This window comes from Hyperolius riggenbachi, chromosome 1 (genome assembly GCF_040937935.1).
Source record: "Hyperolius riggenbachi isolate aHypRig1 chromosome 1, aHypRig1.pri, whole genome shotgun sequence".
Taxonomy (NCBI): domain Eukaryota; kingdom Metazoa; phylum Chordata; class Amphibia; order Anura; family Hyperoliidae; genus Hyperolius; species Hyperolius riggenbachi.
In genome coordinates, this window is record NC_090646.1 from 639,703,881 (window position 1) to 639,727,985 (window position 24,105).

General features: G+C 45.8%; 1 protein-coding gene across 4 annotated transcripts in view; it reads right to left on the bottom strand.

The window, feature by feature from the left end:
* WDR7 (WD repeat domain 7) overlaps nucleotides 1-24,105 on the bottom strand; it is a 516,060-nt gene that overhangs the window by 286,250 nt on the left and 205,705 nt on the right. For all 4 annotated transcript variants that reach the window (XM_068251301.1, XM_068251300.1, XM_068251299.1 and 1 more), the window contains 2 exons: nucleotides 22,085-22,208; nucleotides 4,008-4,121 (listed from right to left, as the gene is read on the bottom strand). In XM_068251301.1, the coding sequence (XP_068107402.1) occupies nucleotides 4,008-4,121; nucleotides 22,085-22,208 (238 nt within the window). The remainder of the gene's footprint in view (nucleotides 1-4,007; nucleotides 4,122-22,084; nucleotides 22,209-24,105) is intronic.

Sequence of the window (24,105 nt, forward strand, 5' to 3'; positions counted from 1 at the left end):
GTTAGCGCTCTTGCCTTGCAGCGCTGGGTCCCGGGGTCACACCCCAGCCAGGGCACTCTCTGCACAGAGTTTGTATGTTCTCCCTGTGTCTGTGTGGGTTTCCTCCCACTGTATCTGTATGTTTTTCCTCCCAAAAACATACAGATAAGTGAATTGGCTTCCCCCGAAATTGGCACTAGACTACGATACATACAGTACAAAGAACATGACTATACAATACAATACAAAATAATAATAAGATTAATTCTTATCATCTATCTATCTATCTATCCATCCATCCTAGGAGTTAAAAAGAGAAAAAAAAACAGAGGTAACCATTGGCTTTTCAGCTATTTAGGGACATCATTAGACTAGCAGAGCCTCCCCCCCCCCCCAAGGGAAACTAACCAATCCTTTTGAGGCTGGTTAGTATAAGCTCAGCTAAAATGAAAGAACGTAGCAATGTAAAGCAATGTGTGTCCAGCCAAATCAGCAGCTAGGCCTAGTGAAGAATTTGGAAAATCAAAGCAGTATTCCGTTCTGTAAAACTGCCTGCATGGTGCGGTATGGGGCTCAGTCACCTCTGTTGACACAAATTAAAAAAAAACAAACAAGAAAACAAAACAAAAGTTTCAGGCACTGTCCAGCTTGCAGCAATCACTCAACTACGCCTGCATTGACTGCTTTCCAGGCACTTTAAAATGGGCAAGAGGGTACTAATGTTTCCCTACACTTATTAATTCCCCATGCTAAATACACAGTGGTGAGGCTATATCACATAGCCCTGTCACATGACCTATGCCAGCCAATCAGAGAGGTCCATTCCCGAAGCAGCCCTATCTGGCAGTCTGCAGAAGCTCTGGGACATAGTGATGGGAATTCCGGCTCTTCTCGGAGAATCGGCTCTTCTGACTCGGCTCCCATTAAAGAGCCGGCTCTTACGGCTCTGAATCGGCTCTGCATTAAATATCACTAGACACCACTCAGAATCGGAGTAAAAGCCCGCCCCCGTCTCCATGACAACTCCAGACTGCTTATCTGATTGGGGCTATCCCTCCTGCTACAGCTCTGCTCCGCCCCATACACGGGACATAGTCTTCTTTAGGAGTCCAATCCCAAAGCTGTCTGAGCGCTATGAGCACAAAAATAACTACAGGAAGCAAATGAAGTAGCTCCTAGCACAAGGACCTTTCTGTGAGGTCATTCATCTTCTAAAGAGCCACCGAGAATGGCTTAATGGAGGTGTTCATCTGTTTTGATTCAAAGATTTCAACTTTGTTAAAAAAGTATGGTCACCATAGAAATCAAATTTCAACAGCAACTGGTCTCAGTGTATTAAGTGATAAAGATGCTAATCCTGCATTCAAAACTTGCAAAACTTTTTCTGCTGTTATGGTTTGGAGTTATCACATACTTTAGGAGCACTGGCCCTAATGCCAAACAGTGCCAAAGAGTTGACTGCTGGGAGTTATTTTTATCTATAATATATTCCTCCTCTTCCATTTATTTCCCTGCCAGCTGCTTATCAGAAACACCCTCTGATTACTTGTGTTTACAAGCAAGGCCGAGGTGACTCAGTGATTGGATGTGTAAATAAAAAAGACAGTGCAGTTGTTAGAATACACCTTCAGAGGGAGTGTCTGAAGACTCTGGGAGGAGGGCAGCTAATGAATACACAATGAGCAAGAGAAGGGAGGGGGGAAAACAAGAGTCAGGGAGGATATGATGTCAGCATTAGCTTGGCAAGATGGCCACTGCCTAGAATAGGATTATCTGCTTTTCCTTTATAACATTCAAAAGAATCATTACGTAGATAGCACAATACATATGTTATGTAAGTAGTAGTGGTATTTATTTACTTATATATGTGTTTTTTATTTCTAGGTTAGCATGGGTATCGCTTGTTCTTTAAAGAGGGTTGTGACATCCAGTAAACCCCCCCGCCCCTTATTTTTTTTCTAAAATAGGTTCCTATATGTGCCTGAGTTTCTTTTTATATCTGAAGCATTAAAGCATCCGAGTCATGTGAGGCATAATGTGGAACGCAGTTCTGTGACTCTCTCCGAAAATGAAGGTTCTGAAGTGCTCTGGATGGCATTATCAAAGTTTATGAATAAAGAAACCCAGATTTGAACAGCAATACTAGTATAAAGCTTGTCTATGCATGCAAACAACAGAAAGCTTCCTATTTCAGATAAGATAAGGACACTATGACCAAAAGGTAATAGACTAGATGATGTTTGCTGTGGGCGGGACAGAAAGCTGTAGCCATAAGGGCGAGAGAATTACAGAGCTGGGCTGGAAAAAAAAAGGGCAGAAGTGATGTCACCGTTGGCATCACAGAGAGACAGTAAAGATGGAAACCAGCAAAAATATTTCTTTTTCATACAACAGTATAGGTAAGCTAAATAAGTGATTTCTTATTGGAATATTTAATTTTCAGTTCATATGGAGTTTAATACCACTTAATACTAAGTATTCAGTTTATTCAATAAAGATTTAAGAGAAAGGTTTCAGGTTCTTCAGTTGAACAGGTATAGAGAAGCAGAGGTATGGTGATTGGTATGGTATGGTGGTTTTCTGTTAATTTATATCACCTTATTTATTACTCACAATTTATCTCTCCTCTGACTTAACTCATGATTTACCTCTCCTTATCTAACTTAACTCATGGTTTAGCTTTCCTTATTTGACATAACTCATGGTTTAGCTCTCCTTATTTGTCAAAACTCATGGTTTAGCTCTCCTTATTTGACATAACTCATGGTTTAGCTCTCCTTATTTGACATAACTCATGGTTTAGCTCTCCTTATTTGTCACAACTCATGGTTTAGCTCTCCTTATGTGATATAACTCATGGTTTAGCTCTCCTTATTTGACCTCATGGTTTAGCTCTCCTTATTTAACCTCATGGTTTAGCTCTCCTTATTTGACCTAACTTATGGTTTAGCTCTCCTTATTTGACCTTACTCATGGTTTAGCTCTCCTTATTTGACCTAACTCATGGTTTAGCTCTCCTTATTTGATATAACTCATGGTTTAGCTCTCCTTATTTGACATAACTCATGGTTTAGCTCTCCTTATTTGACATAACTCATGGTTTAGCTCTCCTTATTTGACATAACTCATGGTTTAGCTCTCCTTATTTGACATAACTCATGGTTTAGCTCTCCTTATTTGACCTAACTCATGGTTTAGCTCTCCTTATTTGATATAACTCATGGTTTAGCTCTCCTTATTTGACATAATTTATGGTTTAGCTCTCCTTATTTGACATAACTCATGGTTTAGCTCTCCTTATTTTATCTAACTCATAGTTTAGCTCTCCTTATTTGACCTAACTCATGGTTTAGCTCTCCTTATGTATTTATCTCATGAATTATCTCTCCTTATTTGTTTATATCATGCCTTAGCACTCCTTACAGTTAAGGTGAAAAATAAGTAACCTTTGTGAATCAACCCCAATAAGTCATACCACATTGAACTTCTTAGTCAACTATACTTGGTTACTGCACTCTCCTTTACGAAGTATCTCTCTTACGATGCTCTTGTTCTTACTCTTAAACTGTTATTGTTATAGATATTAACCACTGGGTTGATGTTGTCAACACTATTTTCTTATATTGAAACTTTCTAATAAAAATCTCATTGAAAAAAGGTAAGGAAAAAGAATAGAAACTGTGCTACACCTAGCGTAGCTCCTGCTCATTATATGGGCAGGGTTCAATTCACTAGTTTAACTTTGAAGATTTTTATACACACTCGCCTGAGTGGTGATGGCGTTAGTCCTTTTGTATGACATCCGATTCAATTATCATTATTCTTTTTTTTACCAAGTAATGAAAATAAAAATAACATTTCAACCATCAAATCAATCTACCCATCCCATCCATCTGTCTAATTTTCCTTCCCCAACCCCCACCCAAACGCAATTTTAACCTTCCCAGATCTAATATCTCTTTCTTATAATCCGTCCAGCGAACGGCCCAATTTAAGGAAGTAATAAAGGCGAGACGAGGCGCTCCTACCTGCCGCGAGGTCGTCATCCACCAGATCGTGCTCTTCCTCCTGAACTCTGACCTCTGACCCTCCGGAGTCCGGGCTAGCGCTGCCCGTCTGAATAGACTCGGCCGTCACGCCAGCTGAAACAGATCAAAATCAGATGTTATAATAACAATGACTATAAAAAACAGCAGAAATATTTGAAAATACTGAAATAAATTTATTTTTTTTAATTCTCTCTTCCCGTTGCTAATCTGAGGTTCCTCGTCCGGGAAATCTCAGCAGAGCTGGGCGTCTCGGTGGCCTGTACATGTATTATAAATGTAAGATCAGATGATTAGGTGTTTAAGATGAAACTCTTCCTGTATAGCAGCTGCTACTCATACATTCTTAATACAGGAGATGTATGGAGCTTACACGGGAGTGCTGCGTGTGCTGCACATACAAAGAACACTCAGCCGGGTCCCATGGTGCCGTCTCTGCACAGGAGGGCAACATAACCCATTTACAAAAACTCATATGATCGTAGTTTACCGTATATTTTTTAAACAGGCAATAAAGCACCGTATTTGCAAGAGAATTAAGAGGCACTGTCATGACCTATAGCGGACTGCAGTATATTATTCAGCATACCCAATTTCATGGTCATTTTCCTGGTTTCAGCATCAGAAACACTTCCTATATCTCTATATTGCTGCATGTTAGTATGTTGTAGCCCTGCCTTCCCAGCGATGGCTGTTTACGCGGAATTCTCCTCTCAGAGCATTCTGGGAGACCAAGGATAATTTCTACTGGCTTCCGAACTCTAAGTAAACAAACATTCTGCAGAGATGGACAAACCAAGCAAGGTCCCTCCTAGAATGAAACCAGCATTTATTTGTCAATAATCGGCTTCCTAACATAATTTAATTAAATAAACATTAAAAATGTATAAACGGGAGGCACATTATTATTATTATTATTTATTGTATTTATAAAGCGCCAACATATTACGCAGCGCTGGCACATGTGCAGCGGTGTGACCGGCAGATGTGTCATCCATAATGATGAGATCTATGCTTTCCCTGTCTCCACCTTGCTTGCAGCCATAGGCCTATGTGAGGCCCACTGTTTCTACATTGGATCAGCAAGTATTCTTTATATCTATATGGGTTGTGTTTGATATCTGCACCCCACCCCCAGCTACTCTGACTTTTTTCCTCTGGCCCCCATAAACCTTAACAAAAGGTGTTGGCCTCCGACCTATGCTGTGGCCACTGATTTCCCTCTTCCCTTTTGGCTTTGGGGCCTATTTGGACCAGCACAATACAACATGGTCTTTCCCCCCCCCTTGCGGCCCATGGACTGTCTCCAGCGGCCATGTCCTGGGAACACGGTCCTGCACATGTTCGGCTAGTTACTCTTGTTTCATGGCCCCGCTTAAAGGACAACTGTAGTGAGAAGACTATGAAGGCTGCCATATTTATTTCCTTTTAAGAAATACCAGTTGCCTGGTTATCCTGCTGATGCTCTGCCTCTAGTACTTTTAGCCATAGTCCCTGAACAAGCATTCAGCAGATCAGGCGTTTCTGACATTATTGTCAGATCTGACAAGATTAGCTGCATGCTTGTTTCTGGTGTTATTCAGACACTACTGCAGCCAAATAGACCAGCAGGGCTGCCAGGCAACTGGTATTACGGTACTTAAAAGGAAATACATGTGGCAGCCTCCATATACTTCTCACTTCAGTTGTCCTTTAACTTAAAAGACCATTTGCTATATGCTCGCTTTGAACTCGCTCACTATTCGGACGTGCTCGGCTGACTGAGTCAAGGCCTCATATGGGAAACTGTCCTCTACCTATGTTAACCCCTCCCCCTGCCCTTCTCTATATCCAGGACTATGACTTCACTATGGTACAAGTGCTAGATATTTCTCACAGCTTAGCCTGATATGTATTCGGAGGGGCTGGAGCCTCACACCTATTACCATCCACACTGTGGTAAACTAGGATAAGCTATGGGAGTTGCTGTAGGCGGTCCAGAGTCGGTGTCACCATATCCTGCTTTGGCTCTGCCCCTTCCTGCAGTAAAACGTAGTCATACTGATTCACTCTACCTCTGTTATTGGAGTACTCCTGTGCCTTGTCCTATCTGTGCTGAGTATGAATATATTTGTAGCTTGATTTCAATTTTAAAGAGGAACTCCAGTGAATATAACAATGAGCAAAAGTGCTTCATTTTTACAATACTTATGTATAAATGATTTAGTCAGTGTTTGCCCATTATAAAATGTTTCCTCTCCCCGATTTACCTTCTAACATTTATCACATGGGGCATTTTTACTGCTGGCAGGTGATGTCAGTGGAAGTAGCTGCTGCTTGCTTTTTTAGCAGTTGTAAACAGCTGTTATTTCCCACAATGCCACAAGGCTCCCACAGTATGAGGTCAGCACCATGGTCCTGACATCACAATGTGGGAGGGGTTTCACCACAATATCAGCCATACAGAGCCCCCTGATGATCAGTTTGTGAAAAGAAATAGATTTCTCATGGGAAAGGGGGTATCAGCTACTGATTGGGATGAAGTTGAATTATTGGTCTCGGTTTCTCTTTAACGTAAACCTGTAACCACTCCTCCAAAAAAAAAAAAAAAAAAGTCCCTGGGAGGTACTTAACTCAGGGTGGGGAAGCCTCTGGATCCTAATGGGACTTCCTCATCCTCTCCTGCAGCCCCGATCCAGGGCTATACACGTGCGCCCCATGTGGCTGCATATTAAGTGCATGCGTGACGTACTAGGCAACCACGTGGCGTGCGTGTATAGAAAACGGAGGTATCCCGGAACCTGTGAAGGCCACGGGCAGATAATGTATCACTTGAACTGGGCACCAGGGGGAACATTTAAAATAAGAGGGGGGGGGGGGGTAGCGTCGGGGTGATAAGGCGGTTGGATGTGGTTTCACAAGGCCGATTCCTGATCAATCTCAGTATGAAATTGATCAGGAATTGGCCTGCGGTGTATGGACAGCCAACAGATCTTTCTCTAATCAGAGTCGATCAGGAGAGAGATTTGTTTCTTGGTCAAAACTGCTCATCATCGCTAGATCAGAATCAGAATCAAAATTTATTTCGCCAAGTACAACGGGGGTTGTACCCGGAATTATTTTTGGCTCATACAGGGTCGGAGATGGTACAAACACATGCAGCAATTCAACACATACAATCAGGTACAGTAGTACAAGTAAGCATATACCTATATATACACATGTCACCTATAACTGTAGTGAAGGACGCGTGGGAAAATCTGGAGTGCTATGTGAGGGGAGCAGCCTGCCGACTATCGACGGCGCTCGCTCGCTCCACAGCAGTTCCAGATGCCCCGCAGTGTGTCCTGGAAAGTGTGGATAGAGGAAGAGAGAGAGAAAGGATAGCTAAGAGAGATGAAGAGAAGACCAAGGCAAGAAGAGAGAGACAGAGGCAGAGTCCATGGGCTGCAGATTAAAAAAAAAAAATGTATGGTAACCTTAAAGGGGAACTAAAGAGAGAGGTATATGGAGGCTGCCATGTTTATTTCCTTTCAACCAATACCAGTTTCCTGGCAGCCCTGCTGACCATCTGCCTCTAATACTATTAACCATAGCCCCTTAACAAGCATGCAGCAGATCAGGTGTTTCAGACTTTAAAGTCAGATCTGACAAGACTAGCTGCATGCTTGTTTCTGGTGTTATTCAGATACTACTGCAGAGGAATAGACCAGCAGGACAGCCAGGCAACTGGTATTGATTAAAGGGAACCAGAGAGGATGCAATATACATACCTGGGGCTTCCTCCAGCCCCATACGCACGGATCGCTCCCACGCCGCAGTCCTCCTCTGCCTGGAACCGCCGCCACCGGGTCCCGTCATTGCCGCGAGTCGGCAAGTCGGCCGGCGGACGCAGCCAATTCTCCGCATCACCGGGTTCTCTCCCCATACTGATACGCATGTGGCCGCTAACTGCGCAGCCGCATGCGTACATGTATGGAGGGAGCCCCTGTGATGCGGACAATTGGCCGCGTCCGCCGGAAGTGACGGGCTCGGTACCGGCGGATCCAGGAGGCTGAGGACGGCGGCGTGGGAGCGATTCAGGCTTATGGGGCTGGAAGAAGCCCCAGGTATGTATAAAATCTTTTTCTTTTTCCACCCCCCGTTCCTCTCTGGTTCCCTTTAAAAGGAAATAAATATGGCAGCCTCCATATACCTCTTACTTCAGTTCCCCTTTAACTTACTGGTCTGAATAATTGGATCTCACAGCTGCCATAAAGCGCTCAACTTCTATTGTTTTAAGTCCCTTCTACCGACTTCCTGCAGCAGCCAATAAATAATTCTCAGGTAATAGTTCATATTTACTGGATCTAAAACATAATTAAAGGCTGCATCGTAATGCAATAAAGGATATAAACAAACATTCTCATTAACCCTCCATCAAATTTCCAACAGAGAAAATTAGCATTTGTACTACCAGGCATAAAACCACCTCCAGGAAGCCAGCGCGCCATTAATCTGCGTCCCCCGTGTTTAACGCCCGCGTTCTATTCCACTCCGCCATCGTTCAGCAGGATGTATTGGATTTACAATAAAATAAAAAGAGGTGACCTCTGTAAAACCCTGGAGATCAACAATATCAGTCTCGGTTATGAACATGTTAAATTGTCCCAATGCCGGGGCCAGGGAGAAGGACGGGAGGAAAAAAATCCCAAACACGCTTTACTTTATTGGGATTGATCAGCATGTGACCCGAGCCAATTCTACACGACCGCAATATTAATAATCATCAGCTGCAGCAGCAATATCCGAGCGGGGAGAGGACCTGTCCTGATCACAGGAGATCAGCTGTGGCAGCTCTCAGCGTTTATCACTTATTAAACAGAGTGCGTTAATACTGAGCTTTATTCATTCTGTGGACAATTTCTCCTGGTGCACAGCGAAACCTGGAGAAATGCAAAAATCAGCATGCGGTGTACCAGCAATACTATGGCGAATAAGAAGAAAAAAATAATTGATTCATTAAAATATTGTTTAGGGTTTTTTTGTGGCCAAGGACCAGCTTCAAGTTAAAGAGACACTGAAGCGAAAAAAAATGATGATATTATGATTTGTATGTGTAGCACAGCTAAGAAATAAAACATTAAGATCAGATACATCAGTCTAATTGTTTCCAGTACAGGAAGAGTTAAGAAACTCCAGTTGTTATCTCTATGCAAAAAAAGCTATTAAGCTCTACGACTTTCAAAGTCGTGGAGAGGGCTGTCTTCTGACTTTTATTATCTTAACTGTAAGTGAACAGTTTTCTTTTGCTCTGCCAGAGGAGAGGTCATTACTTCACAGACTGCTCTGAAAGACTCATTTTGAATGCTGAGTGTTGTGTAATCTGCACATATTATAGAATGATGCAATGTTAGAAAACACACTATATACCTGAAAATAAAAATATGAGAATATTTTATTTGCTGCTAATCTTCTAGTAATTATTCATAGTACACAACCAATTAACTATATCATATATTTTTTTTGCTTCAGTGTCTCTTTAATGTCAATACAGTTTTAAAATTCTGTGAAATGTATAAGGCTATCTAATTTACAATACCAGTAAACAGTACACAATATTACAAACACACAGCTTGACATGTTTCATGACCTAAGGTCAATTCCTCAGAGGCCAGTGATGAAGACTATATATTTATGCACGATAACTTAAAGTAGACCTGAACTCTTGCACAGGACTGAAAAAATACATAGAGAAATGCACTCCTGTGTGTATTTAGAGAGTTCAGCTTGTTTAATCTGTGTTTAATCACAAATTGTAATCTGATCTGTCCCCTGTGTCACATGACTGCCTATGGCAGAGATGGCAGATAAGGCCATTTAAAAGCACAGGAGGTTAACAATATGTCTGCTTCCATGAATCAGGAAGTAGTATTTTTGGATTTTTATCAGGTGTAATTAAGGTTATTATGCTGTTGTGTATGTTTTAGAGCAGAGAGGATGTTCTGTGTTCAGGTCTGCTTTAACTATGCAGCCAGTGCATCGCAGTAACTTCTATATTGTTTCACTGGCAGTGTGTACCTAATATTACTTTATGGCACCTAAACCTTTTTATATGCGGTTTGCACTCTAACCCCAACCCCCTCTCCTTGATTTCAACTTATTTTAGGAGTTCTATATCTTCAACAACAGACCTAATTTACAATATCTAATGCTGGGCATACACGAGTCGACCCCGCGGCTCGATTAGCCGCCAGATCGACTCCCGCCGCGCCCCTGCTCGTCCACGCGGGTGCTCCTTATCTTCCGCTCGATTCCACGCTATTGTCCGCCCGTGGGGATAAAGCAGAGTATCGATCCGGCGGGTCATCGGACCTGTCGGAGATTATCAATCGAGCCATCAGCGGCTCGATTGATAAGGGCGCATTGGCCCGTGTATGCCCAGCATTAGTGCAAATCATGTTTTTTCTTTCCTATGCAAATTGCCTTTTCTTCTGACCAGTTGTTCGGGATATATACTGCAATAACATTTATTATTTCAGTAGTGCTAACGTAAAACAAATTTTGTGTTAATTTCACTGATATTGATTCTAGACTTCAGTGCAGCAAATAGCCACCATATGAAAGGGGGAAATGTTAGAAGCACTTTGTGACCCCCCCAGAAGCACATGCATGCCTTAGAATGTAAGCCTATTTGGCCAGGCCCTCCTCCCGGTGTGCTCTTCTCCGCCACCATATGGACACAGTGACTGCAATATTTATCCCTACCTTGCATTCTGAGCTCAGTTGTTTATCGGTTCACCATTTTGCGTACCATTTTTAAGGCTGTAATGTTGAGGTGCTCAATAACTGTGCGATTTTTACTGATCATATCTTTCCTCTCCCTGATTTACATTCTGAAATGTATCACATGGTGACATGGCAGGTGAACTCTGTGGAAGGAGATGCTGCTTTTTTTGGCAGATGGAAAAAGCAGTTATTTCCCACAATGCAAAAATGCTCCCACAGTGTGATGTCAGAACCATGGTCCTGACATCACACTGTGGGAGTGGTTTCACCACAATATCAGCCACACAGACCCCTCCCCCCCACACACACACCACCAACGATCTATTAGGCATGGTTCACATTAGCGTTTTTTTGCCTATCGGAACCGGAACGTATACTGTACAAACGGAACGGATATGAATGGACCCAATGTTAACCCATTCACATGCGTCCGTTGGTACGGATACGTTCCGGGCCCCAGATCTAAAAAATGCTGCAGGCCCTAATTTTCCGGACCATCCTGCCCAGCGGAACGGTTCCGGACAAACAATGCTGCAGCATTTGGGGCAATGTAAAACGGAACGTTTCTTCACACTAGTGTAGAAACGGAACGTTCCACGGGGATGGGGGCATGTGGCAACGCGAATCTGAGCGACTGGAGGGTGAGGGGATGGTGCAGCAGCCTGGTGGGTGGGTGAGTGAGGGAGGGTAAAATACACAACTAATCTTCTGTAGCAGCCGGCGGTAGAGGCTTCCGTTTTCTTCTACGTCATGTGACTACATGATGCGCCATGTGACTAGTCACATGACGCGCTGTGTAGTCACAGCGGAAGAGGAGGAAGCCTCTACGCCGGCTGCTACAGAAGATTAGGTGTGTATTTGCCGGCGAGATTGAGCGAAAATGGATCCGATCAATCAAATCCGTTTTCACTTTCCATTTTCGTGGACAGAGCCATCCAGATCTGGTGAAGCAGAGACCTAACCGCTCACCGGATCCTTTTTGTCTGAAATGCTAATGTGAACCGGGCCTTAGAGAAAAGGTAAAGATTTCTCATGGGAAAGGGGGTATCAGCTACTGATTGGGATGAAGTTCAATTCTTGGTTACGGCTTCTCTTTAACTAAAAAGTGGGTATCCTGAATAATTTACTGAATTCAACGTATAAGACGACCCCCTAACTTTTCCAGTTAAAATATAGAGTTTGGGATATACTCGCTGTATAAGACTACCCCTCTTCCAACACACACCAAATTAAAATAAAAAGAACATCATATACCGGTGCTATTTATAAACAGATACTGGAGCTGTACTGTATGTGTCACCCAGTATATAACAGTATATACAGTGGGTTGCAAAAGTATTCGGCCCCCTTTGATCTGAGTGCAGTCAGTTGCCTATAGACATTGCCTGATGAGTGCTAATGACTAAATAGAGTGCACCTGTGTGTAATCTAATATCAGTACAAATACAGCTACTCTGTGAGGGCCTCAGAGGTTGTCTAAGAGAATATTGGGAGCAACAACACCGTGAAGTCCAAAGAACACACCAGACAGGTCAGGGATCAAGTTATTGAGAAATTTAAAGGGAAGGTTCAGGGACTATCTAAAAAAAATAAAAATCCATTTCCACTTACCTGGGGCTTCCTCCAGCCCGTGGCAGGCAGGAGGTGCCCTCGGCGCCGCTCCGCAGGCTCCCGGTGGTCTCCGGTGGCCGACCTGACCTGGCCAGGCCGGCGGCCAGGTCGGGCCTCTTCTGCGCTCCATGGTGCGTTCCACGCCGGCGCGCTGACGTCATCGGACTTCCTCCGGGTTGTACTGCGCAGGCTCAGAACTACTGAGCCTGCGCAGTACAGCCCGGAGGACGTCCGATGACGTCAGCGCGCCGGCGTGGAACGCACCATGGAGCACAGAAGAGGCCCGACCTGGCCGCCGGCCTGGCCAGGTCAGGTCGGCCACCGGAGACCACCGGGAGCCTGCGGAGCGGCGCCGAGGGCACCTCCTGCCTGCCACGGGCTGGAGGAAGCCCCAGGTAAGTGGAAATGGATTTTTATTTTTTTTAGATAGTCCCTGAACCTTCCCTTTAAAGCAGGCTTAGGCTACAAAAAGATTTCCAAAGCCTTGAACATCCCACGGAGCACTGTTCAAGCGATCATTCAGAAATGGAAGGAGTATGGCACAACTGTACACCTACCAAGACAAGGCCATCCACCTAAACTCACAGGCCGAACAAGGAGAGCGCTGATCATAAATGCAGTCAAGAGGCCCATGGTGACTCTAGACGAGCTGCAGAGATCTACAGCTCAGGTGGGGGAATCTGTCCATAGGACAACTATTAGTCATGCACTGTACAATGTTGGCCTTTATGGAAGAGTGGCAAGAAGAAAGGCATTGTTAACAGAGAGCATAAGAAGTCCCGTTTGCAGTTTGCCACAAGCCATGTGGGGGACACAGCAACCATGTGGAAGAAGGTGCTCTGGTCAGATGAGACCAAAATGGAACTTTTTGGCCAAAATGCAAAACGCTATGTGTGGCGGAAAACTAATACTGCACATCACTCTGAACACACCATCCCCACTGTCAAATATGGTGGTGGCAGCATCATGCTCTGGGGGTGCATCTCTTCAGCAGGGACAGGGAAGCTGGTCAGAGTTGAAGGAAGATGGATGGAGCCAAATACAGGGCAAACTTGGAAGAAAACCTCTTGGAGACTGCAAAAGACTTGAGACTGGGGCGGAGGTTCACTTTCCAGCAGGACAATGACCCTAAACATAAAGCCAGGGCAACAATGGAATGGTTTAAAACAAAACATATCTATGTATTAGAATGGCCCAGTCAAAGTCCAGATCTAAATCCAATCGAGAATCTGTGGCAAGATCTGAAAACTGCTGTTCACAAACGCCGTCCATCTAATCTGACTGAGCTGGAGCTGTTTTGCAAAGAAGAATGGGCAAAGATTTCAGTCTCTAGATGTGCAAAGCTGGTAGAGACATACCCTAAAAGAATGGCAGCTGTAATTGCAGCAAAAGGTGGTTCTACAAAGTATTGATTCAGAGGGCCGAATAATTACGCACATCCCACTTTGCAGTTATTTATTTGTAAAAAATGTTTGGAATGATGTATGATTTTCGATCCACTTCTCACATGTACACCACTTTGTGTTGGTCTTTCACGTGGAATTCCAATAAAATTGATGCATTTGTGGCAGTAATGTGACCAAATGTGGAAAACTTCAAGGGGCCGAATACTTTTGCAACCCACTGTAGATAATTGACTGGTTGGATTGGTCAACTCTCCCTGTCCCTAAGTGGATTCAGCTCTCCTTGCTCTACATGTTTATCAGAGCGTTATGGAAGAATAGATTGCGCTGTGCCCATAAAACACGCCTCTTTCACCCGTCTGGCCCGCCCTTGCATCCTATTTACCTCCTTCTCTGTGTCTCAGATATCGCACATGTGCGCCTGCGCCGCTTCACTACAGTCCTCAGCAGATCTGAGAGTCGGTAACAGGATAGGGGGTATCACCCGGCATCAATGACACCCGGCGTATAAGACGACCCCTGACTTTTCAGAAGATTTTCAAGGGTTAAAAAGTAGTCTTATACGCAGGCATACACAGTATATGCCGTTACAGCTCCACTGTAAAGAGGCCCTGCTTTGGGGTATTTTTGGGGCGTGTAAACACATAGGTGAACTTCGTGCACAAAAAGAACTGTGCAAGTGTTCCTGTAGCCTGAAAGGGTGCTGTATGGTCAAGGGCTCTGCCTCTGACACAGGAGACCTGGGCTCCAATCTCGACTCTTCCTGTTCAGTAAGCCAGCACCTATTCAGTAAGGAGTCCTTGGGCTAGACTCCTCAGTGGCTGCAGCGCAAGTGCTTTATGTCCGCCAGGAGAAAAGCGCAATATAAATGTTATTTGTCTTGTCTTTTTACTTTCAGCTTCCCTTGGAAAATATCTGAGCTGTAGTACTCCATGCGGCTGGATAAGATGGAACAAATGTTATCTCCATGCGCCGTAATCCATGGAAAGGCCTTCGGGTTCCCCCCTCCGTCCCTGAGAGGGAGGTGAATTTATAGGAAGGTCTGTGGCGAGTGATCGGTAATGCCTTGTATTCCCTGCAATGCCTGTGACAGACAGACTGACTGCCTCACATTAATTCACTTCACACCAGTGCTATCGATCGGCAGGCTGTTCCCCGCACACTGCCTGTCTGGCTGCAGCTTCCACACACCAGCACAGAATACACACAAAGGCCACGCAGAGATAACCTTTTACTTCCCATTAAAGGCACAGTGGACATTTTCTCCCTGACAATAAAAGCCTGCAGAGGAGGCACAGGATGGGCTGGATTGATAAGCTTTGGAGTAGCCGGTGCCACATAAGGATACTTCACTGACCAAAAGCAAAAAGGGAATCAATAAGGGGTTTACGAGTGGCTTAAATTTATTTATAATTTGTACAGTATAATCTCATTATAGTAAACACCCAATCTCCATTATAAAGGGGCCCATACACTGGTCGATTTCAGCCATCGATCTCTATGAAATCGATCGAATCGAAATTGCTTGTATCGAATCATCCAATCGATCCATTTGATCTATCTGATCTAGCAGATCGATGGCCCATAGAGTTGCATTGGATCTAATGGTGCAATAATGCATTTAGATAGATTTCCAATAGATTTAATTCTGTAATCTATTGGAAATCTGTTACCAGCGTGTGGCGCACATCAGATAGATTCCTGTCAGATTCAGCGTGACAGACATCTGACAGAAATCATACTCATACTGACAGAAATCATACCCCATACTCATCCATTTACCATAACCACCCCACACCCACGTCTAACCTTATCCGTCCTCCCACAGCTAACCTTCCTCCAGCCCCACCTTAAGGACCCCCATGCACCCGCTATTTGTAGCCATATATTGCATCGTGTGCAGCCCCAGCATCAACATTTTACACTATTGCCATTATTTATACAGGCACCTACTGTGCAGCCTCAACTTCTGCCGCTAGGGGGCACTCAAATTTCTTGCTTCTGCTGAAGGACTACGTCAAACCATGTCTCATAGTAAATGACTACTATGCACATTGCTTTAGCCCAGGGCTGCCCAATAGGTCGATCGCGATCTACCGGTAGATCGTGACCGCCTTCTCGGTACGTCTCATTAAATGTTGCGGCCGGTAGCTCATCATGTTTAGCTGCTGGTAACTGGCCAATAAGGATGCAGGGGAGGAGAGGCGAGAGGGAGGAGAGAGGCGACGTGGCAGCGGCGGGCAGCGTGCGTGCTTGTAACATGCCCGGCGCCGCCCCCCAGTCTTGACGTAGCGGCCGCACGGCCTCCCTCTCTTTGCCACCTCTCCTCCCCTGCATCCTTATTGGCCAGCGGCCTTAGCCCGCCAGAGCGTTCCAAGAGTCCAGGACCCTCAGCCACCGGATTGAGGAAGTTACTACCTCCTATACTGGCACATGTACCTGGCTAACCTATGCTGCAGGCACATATACCTGGCTAACCTATGCTCCAGACACATATAACTAGCTAACCTATGCTGCAGGCACATATACCTGGCTAACCAATGCTGCAGGCACATATACCTAACTAACCTATACTGCAGGCACATATACCTGGCTAACCTATGCTGCAGGCACATATACCTGACTATCCTATGCTGCAGGCACATATACCTGGCTAACCTATGCTGCAGGCACATATACCTGGCTAACCTATACTGAAGGCACATATACCTGGCTAACCTACGCTGCAGGCACATATACCTGGCTAACCTACGCTGCAGGCACATATACCTGGCTAACCTACGCTGCAGGCACATATACCTGGCTAACCTACGCTGCAGGCACATATACCTAGCTAACCTATGCTGCAGGCACATATACCTAGCTAACCTATGCTGCAAGCACATATACCTAGCTAACCTATGCTGCAGGCACATATACCTGGCTAACCTACTCTGCAGGCACATATACCTGGCTAACCTACTCTGCAGGCACATATACCTGGCTAACCTATGCTGCAGGCACATATACCTAGCTAACCTATGCTGCAAGCACATATACCTGGCTATCCTATGCTGCAGGCACATATACCTGGCTAACCTATGCTCCAGGCACATATAACCAGCTAACCTATGCTGCAGGCACATATACCTGGCTAACCTACGCTGCAGGCACATATACCTGGCTAACCTACGCTGCAGGCACATATACCTAGCTAACCTATGCTGCAAGCACATATACCTAGCTAACCTATGCTGCAGGCACATATACCTGGCTAACCTATACTGCAGGCACATATACCTGGCTATCCTATGCTGCAGGCACATATACCTGGCTAACCTATGCTGCAAGCACATATACCTGGCTATCCTATGCTGCAGGCACATATACCTGGCTAACCTATGCTGCAGGCACATATACCTGGCTAACCTACTCTGCAGGCACATATACCTGGCTAACCTACTCTGCAGGCACATATACCTGGCTAACCTACGCTGCAGGCACATATACCTAGCTAACCTATGCTGCAGGCACATATACCAAGCTAACCTATGCTGCAAGCACATATACCTAGCTAACCTATGCTGCAGGCACATATACCTGGCTAAACTATGCTGCAGGCACATATACCTGGCTATCCTACGCTCCAGGCACATTTACCTGGCTAACCTACACTGCAGGCACATATACCTGGCTATCCTATGCTACAGGCACATATACCTGGCTATCCTATGCTGCAGGCACATATACCTGGCTATCCTATGCTGCAGGTACATATACCTGGCTAACCTATACTGAAGGCACATATACCTGGCTAACCTATACTGCAGGCACATATAGCTGGCTAACCTATGCTGCAGGCACATATACCTGGCTAACCTACGCTGCAGGCACATATACCTGGTTATCCTATGCTGCAGGCACATATACCTGGCTAACCTATGCTGCAGGCACATATACCTGGCTAGCCTATGCTGCAGGCACATATACCTGGCTATACTACACTGCAGGCACATATACCTGGCTAACCTACGCTGCAGGCACATATACCTGGCTATCCTACGCTGCAGGCACATATACCTGGCTATCCTATGCTGCAGGCACATATACCTGGCTAACCTACGCCGCAGGCACATATACCTGGCTAACCTATGCTGCAGGCACATATACCTGGTTATCCTATGCTGCAGGCACATATACCTGGCTATCCTATGCTGCAGGCACATATACCTGGCTAACCTATGCTGCAGGCACATATACCTGGCTATCCTATGCTGCAGGCACATATACCTGGCTATCCTATGCTGCAGGCACATACACCTGGCTAACCTATGCTGCAGGCACATATACCTGGCTATCCTATGCTGCAAGCACATATACCTGGCTATCCTATGCTGCAGGCACATATACCTGACTATCCTATGCTGCAGGCACATATACCTGGCTATCCTATGCTGCAGGCACATATACCTGGCTAACCTACGCTGCAGGCACATAAACCTGGCTATCCTATGCTGCAGGCACATATACCTGGCTATCCTATGCTGCAGGCACATATACCTGGCTATCCTATGCTGCAGGCACATATACCTGGCTAACCTACGCCGCAGGCACATATACCTGGCTAACCTATGCTGCAGGCACATATACCTGGCTATCCTATGCTGCAGGCACATATACCTGGCTAACCTACGCTGCAGGCACATAAACCTGGCTATCCTATGCTGCAGGCACATATACCTGGCTATCCTATGCTGCAGGCACATATACCTGGCTATCCTATGCTGCAGGCACATATACCTGGCTAACCTACGCCGCAGGCACATATACCTGGCTAACCTATGCTGCAGGCACATATACCTGGTTATCCTATGCTGCAGGCACATATACCTGGCTATCCTATGCTGCAAGCACATATACCTGGCTAACCTATGCTGCAGGCACATATACCTGGTTATCCTATGCTGCAGGCACATATACCTGGTTATCCTATGCTGCAGGCACATATACCTGGCTAACCTATGCTGCAGGCACATATACCTGGCTAACCTATGCTGCAGGCACATATACCTGGCTAACCTATGCTGCAGGCACATATACCTGGCTAACCTATGCTGCAGGCACATATACCTGGCTAACCTACGCTGCAGGCACATATACCTGGCTATCCTATGCTGCAGGCACATATACCTAGTTATCCTATGCTGCAGGCACATATACCTGGCTAACCTACGCTGCAGGCACATATACCTGGCTAACCTACGCTGCAGGCACATATACCTGGCTAACCTACGCCGCAGGCACATATACCTGGCTAACCTACGCCGCAGGCACATATACCTGGCTTACCTATGCTGCAGGCACATATACCTGGCTAACCTACACTGCAGGCACATATACCTGGCTATCCTACACTGCAGGCACATATACCTGGCTATCCTATGCTGCAGGCACATATACCTGGCTAACCTACGCCGCAGGCACATATACCTGGCTAGCCTATGCTGCAGGCACATATACCTGGTTATCCTATGCTGCAGGCACATATACCTGGCTATCCTATGCTGCAAGCACATATACCTGGCTAACCTATGCTGCAGGCACATATACCTGGCTATCCTATGCTGCAAGCACATATACCTGGCTATCCTATGCTGCAGGCACATATACCTGACTATCCTATGCTGCAGGCACATATACCTGGCTATCCTACGCTGCAGGCACATATACCTGGCTAACCTACGCTGCAGGCACATAAACCTGGCTATCCTATGCTGTAGGCACATATACCTGGCTATCCTATGCTGCAGGTACATATACCTGGCTAACCTATACTGAAGGCACATATACCTGGCTAACCTATACTGCAGGCACATATACCTGGCTAACCTATGCTGCAGGCACATATACCTGGCTAACCTACGCTGCAGGCACATATACCTGGTTATCCTATGCTGCAGGCACATATACCTGGTTATCCTATGCTGCAGGCACATACACCTGGCTAACCTATGCTGCAGGCACATATACCTGGCTATCCTATGCTGCAGGCACATATACCTGGCTATCCTATGCTGCAGGCACATATACCTGGCTATACTATGCTGCAGGCACATATACCTGGCTAACCTACGCTGCAGGCACATATACCTGGCTATACTATGCTGCACGCACATATACCTGGCTATCCTATGCTGCACGCACATATACCTGGCTATCCTATGCTGCAGGCACATATACCTGGCTATCCTATGCTGCAGGTACATATACCTGGCTAACCTATACTGAAGGCACATATACCTGGCTATCCTATGCTGCAGGCACATATACCTGGCTATCCTATGCTGCAGGCACATATACCTGGCTATCCTATGCTGCAGGCACATATACCTGGCTAACCTACGCTGCAGGCACATATACCTGGCTAACCTACGCTGCAGGCACATATACCTGGCTATCCTATGCTGCAAGCACATATACCTGGCTATCCTATGCTGCAGGAGCATATACCTGGCTATACTATGCTGCAGGCACATATACATGGCCAACCTACGCTACAGGCACATATACCTGGCTATCCTATGCTGCAGGCATATATACCTGGCTATCCTATGCTGCAGGCACATATACCTGGCTAACCTACGCTGCAGGCACATATACCTGGCTATCCTATGCTGCAGGCACATATACCTAGTTATCCTATGCTGCAGGCACATATACCTGGCTAACCTACGCTGCAGGCACATATACCTGGCTAACCTACTCTGCAGGCACATATACCTGGCTAACCTACGCTGCAGGCACATATACCTGGCTATCCTATGCTGCAGGCACATATACCTGGCTATCCTATGCTGCAGGCACATATACCTGGTTATCCTATGCTGCAAGCACATATACCTGGCTATCCTATGCTGCAGGTACATATACCTGGTTATCCTGTGCTGCAGGCACATATACCTGGCTAACCTATGCTGCAGGCACATATACCTGGCTAACCTACGCTGCAGGCACATATACCTGGCTATCCTATGCTGCAGGCACATATACCTGGCTAACCTATGCTGCAGGCACATATACCTGGCTAACCTACGCTGCAGGCACATATACCTGGCTATCCTACGCTGCAGGCACATATACCTGGCTAACCTACGCTGCAGGCACATATACCTGGCTAACCTATGCTGCAGGCACATATACCTGGCTAACCTACGCTGCAGGCACATATACCTGGCTAACCTACGCTGCAGGCACATATACCTGGCTATCTTATGCTGCAGGCACATATACCTGGCTATCCTATGCTGCAGGCACATATACCTGGCTATCCTATGCTGCAGGCACATATACCTGGCTAACCTATGCTGCAGGCACATATACCTGGCTAATCTATAATGCAGGCACATATACCTAGCTAACCTATACCGGGGGGGGGGGGGGGGGGGGGCGTGCTTAGCTTAGCATTTGAGACGGTGGTAGATCTCCTGGCCTCGGCAAATTTTAAAGTAGCTCACGAGCCGAAAAAGTGTGGGCACCCCTGCTTTAGCACATCCTAGAGTTCCCCTTTAATACCTGCAGTGCTAGTCCTGGGTTCTGATCCTCCCTGTGAACCTCAGCAGCTCCTGCACTCTATTGATAATGCCTGATGAAGGTAAACAAATCAATCACAAAACAGGACCTTGTGTCTCACCCTTTTTAGCTCCAGAAGCTTTTGGAAGCCAATGGAAACCACTCTGGCTGCCACACTGACTGTTCTCTAACTTTCCTAGAGTTTGTACAGCCAGCTATGGAGGTATAAAACTGCATAGCCCACAAAAGTTGTTTGGTAGGTCACAAAGCTCTTATCACTGGAGCACCCACTAGGAGAGCATAGGATAGATGTTAGCCAGGAAGAATCTCTCAGGATGAGCAATACAAGAGGTGAGTATAACATTTTCTCCAATAATAAAGGTCATTTTGACACTTAGGACAGAATTCCAGCCAGGCCACTATCTGCACGGAGTTTGTATGGTTTGTATGTTCTCCCAGTGTCTGAGTGGGTTTCCTCCGGGTACTCCGGGTTTCCTCCCGCATCCCAAAAACATAGATAAGTTAATTGGCTTCCTCTTAAAATTGGCCCTAGACTACAATACACACACTACATGACATAGACATAGGACTATGGTAGGGATTAGATTATGAGCCCCTCTGAGGGACAGTTAAGTGACAAGACAATATACTCTGTACATCGCTGCGGAAGAGGTCGGCGCTATATAAATACTTAATGATTACAAGGTAGAATGAAAACACACCCACTGAAAGAATAATAAAAACACTTACGAGACATAATAGTATCAACGTATTGCGGTAAATATGGTGCCCAGAAATCGATGGTCTCTTTGCGTCCACTCTGACCGATCCGCCGCAGCTCAGCCAGTAGCAGAGCTTGTGCCGCCTCCCGAACCTGCAGAGTACAATATACAGCATGAAGTATGGCAGTACATCCCAAATACTCACGGCGGAGTCAAAGAGTATCTGCAGTGACAGAACATTAATGTTGGGGTTCAAATTCGGGTTACTGAAACTCTGAAACCAGAATTCGCCCATCACCACATTTCAGCACCCAGACCAGTGGACAGGGTCAGGTGGAGGTACTCATTAGTATTCCACGTACCTCACGTGAAGCACAGATAAGCAATGTTCAACATTAAAGTCGAAAATTGCTTGCAGCCATGGTGCCCTCAGTGTACGAGCCCAGGCACACTGCACACAGCTGATTGTATGTGCTCATACATTGAGGGGAGAACGGCCACAAAAATCAAGAGGGTCTCGGCAGGCAGTGAAGGGGTCGTGGAGGATGCAACTTCTTTCTTTTTGTAAAATTAGAGGTTTACTTTAATGCTTCTTGTAGCAATAAGAGTAGTGCTTCATTTTTTTACATCTTGAGTAGGTGTGGGTTCAGTGCCGCCTTTTACTGTCCGACAGGGTCACCTTAAAGGGATAATGTAGGGGGGTCGGGGGAAAATGAGCTGAACTTACTCGGGGCTTCTAATGGCCCCCCGCAGACATCCTGTGTTGGCGCAGCCACTCACCGATGCTCCGGCCCCGCCTCCAAGTCACTTCTGGAATTTCAGACTTTAAAGTCAGAAAACCACTGCGCCTGCACCCCCGTGTCCTCACTCCCGCTGATGTCACCAGGAGTGTACTGCGCAGACACAGACCATACTAAGCCTGCGCTGTGCGCTCTTGGTGACATCAGCGGGATCGAGGACACGGCAACGCAGGCGCAGTGGTTTTCAGACTTTAAAGTCTGAAATTCCAGAAGTGAACCGGAGGCGGGGCCGGAGCATCGGTGAGTGGTTGCGCGGACACAGGATGTCTGCGGGGGACCGTTAGAAGCCCCGGGTAAGTTCAACTCATTTTCCCCTGACCCCCCTACAGTATTCCTTTAAGCAGAGTTCCCCAACCCTGTCCTCAAGGCCCACCAACAGTACATGTTTTGCAGAAAACCACAAACATGCACAGGTGGGGTAATTAGTGTCTCAGCAGAGCTCATTATCTACCCCTGTGGAATTATACAAAACATGCACTGTTGGTGGGCCTTGAGGACAGGGTTGGGGAACACTGCAGTTTACAGGACAACTGAAGCAAAAGTGATATGGAGGCTGCAGGGGCATAACTAGAGGGGAGCAGCCCATGTAATTGTGGGCGGGGCAGAGCTGTGTGGGGACCCAAACTACTAACCTTCCCTTCCTTCGATACAGGGGAATAGAATTCAGATCAGGTGTTTTTGTGGCTACACTTGTTAAAGAGACTCCGTAACAAAAAATGCATCCTGTTTTTTATCATCCTACAAGTTCCAAAAGCTATTCTAATGTGTTCTGGCTTACTGCAGCACTTTCTGCTATCACAGTCTCTGTAATAAATCAATGTATCTTTCCCCTGTCAGACTTGTTGCCCTGTGTCTGGAAGGCTGCCAAGTTCTTCAGTGTTGTGGTTCTGCTATGAACTCCCCCTTCCAGGCCCCTCTATGCACACTGCCTGTGTATTATTTAGATTAGGGCAGCTTCTCTCTTCTCTCTTATCTTTTACAAGCTGGATAAATCGTCCTCTGAGCTGGCTGGACTTTCACATACTGAAGAATTACAGACAAGGGCAAAGCTGTTTGCAGGAAGAAAAGAGCAGCCTGAAACTTCAGTGCATGAGAGATGCAGGGGGAAAGAAACACACAATGATCTCTTGAGATTCAAAAGGAAGGGTGTATACAGCCTGCTTGTGTATTGATGTATTTTCTATGTGTGGACATACTGTACATCAACCTACTTCCTGTTTTGGTGGCCATTTTGTTTGTTTATAAACAA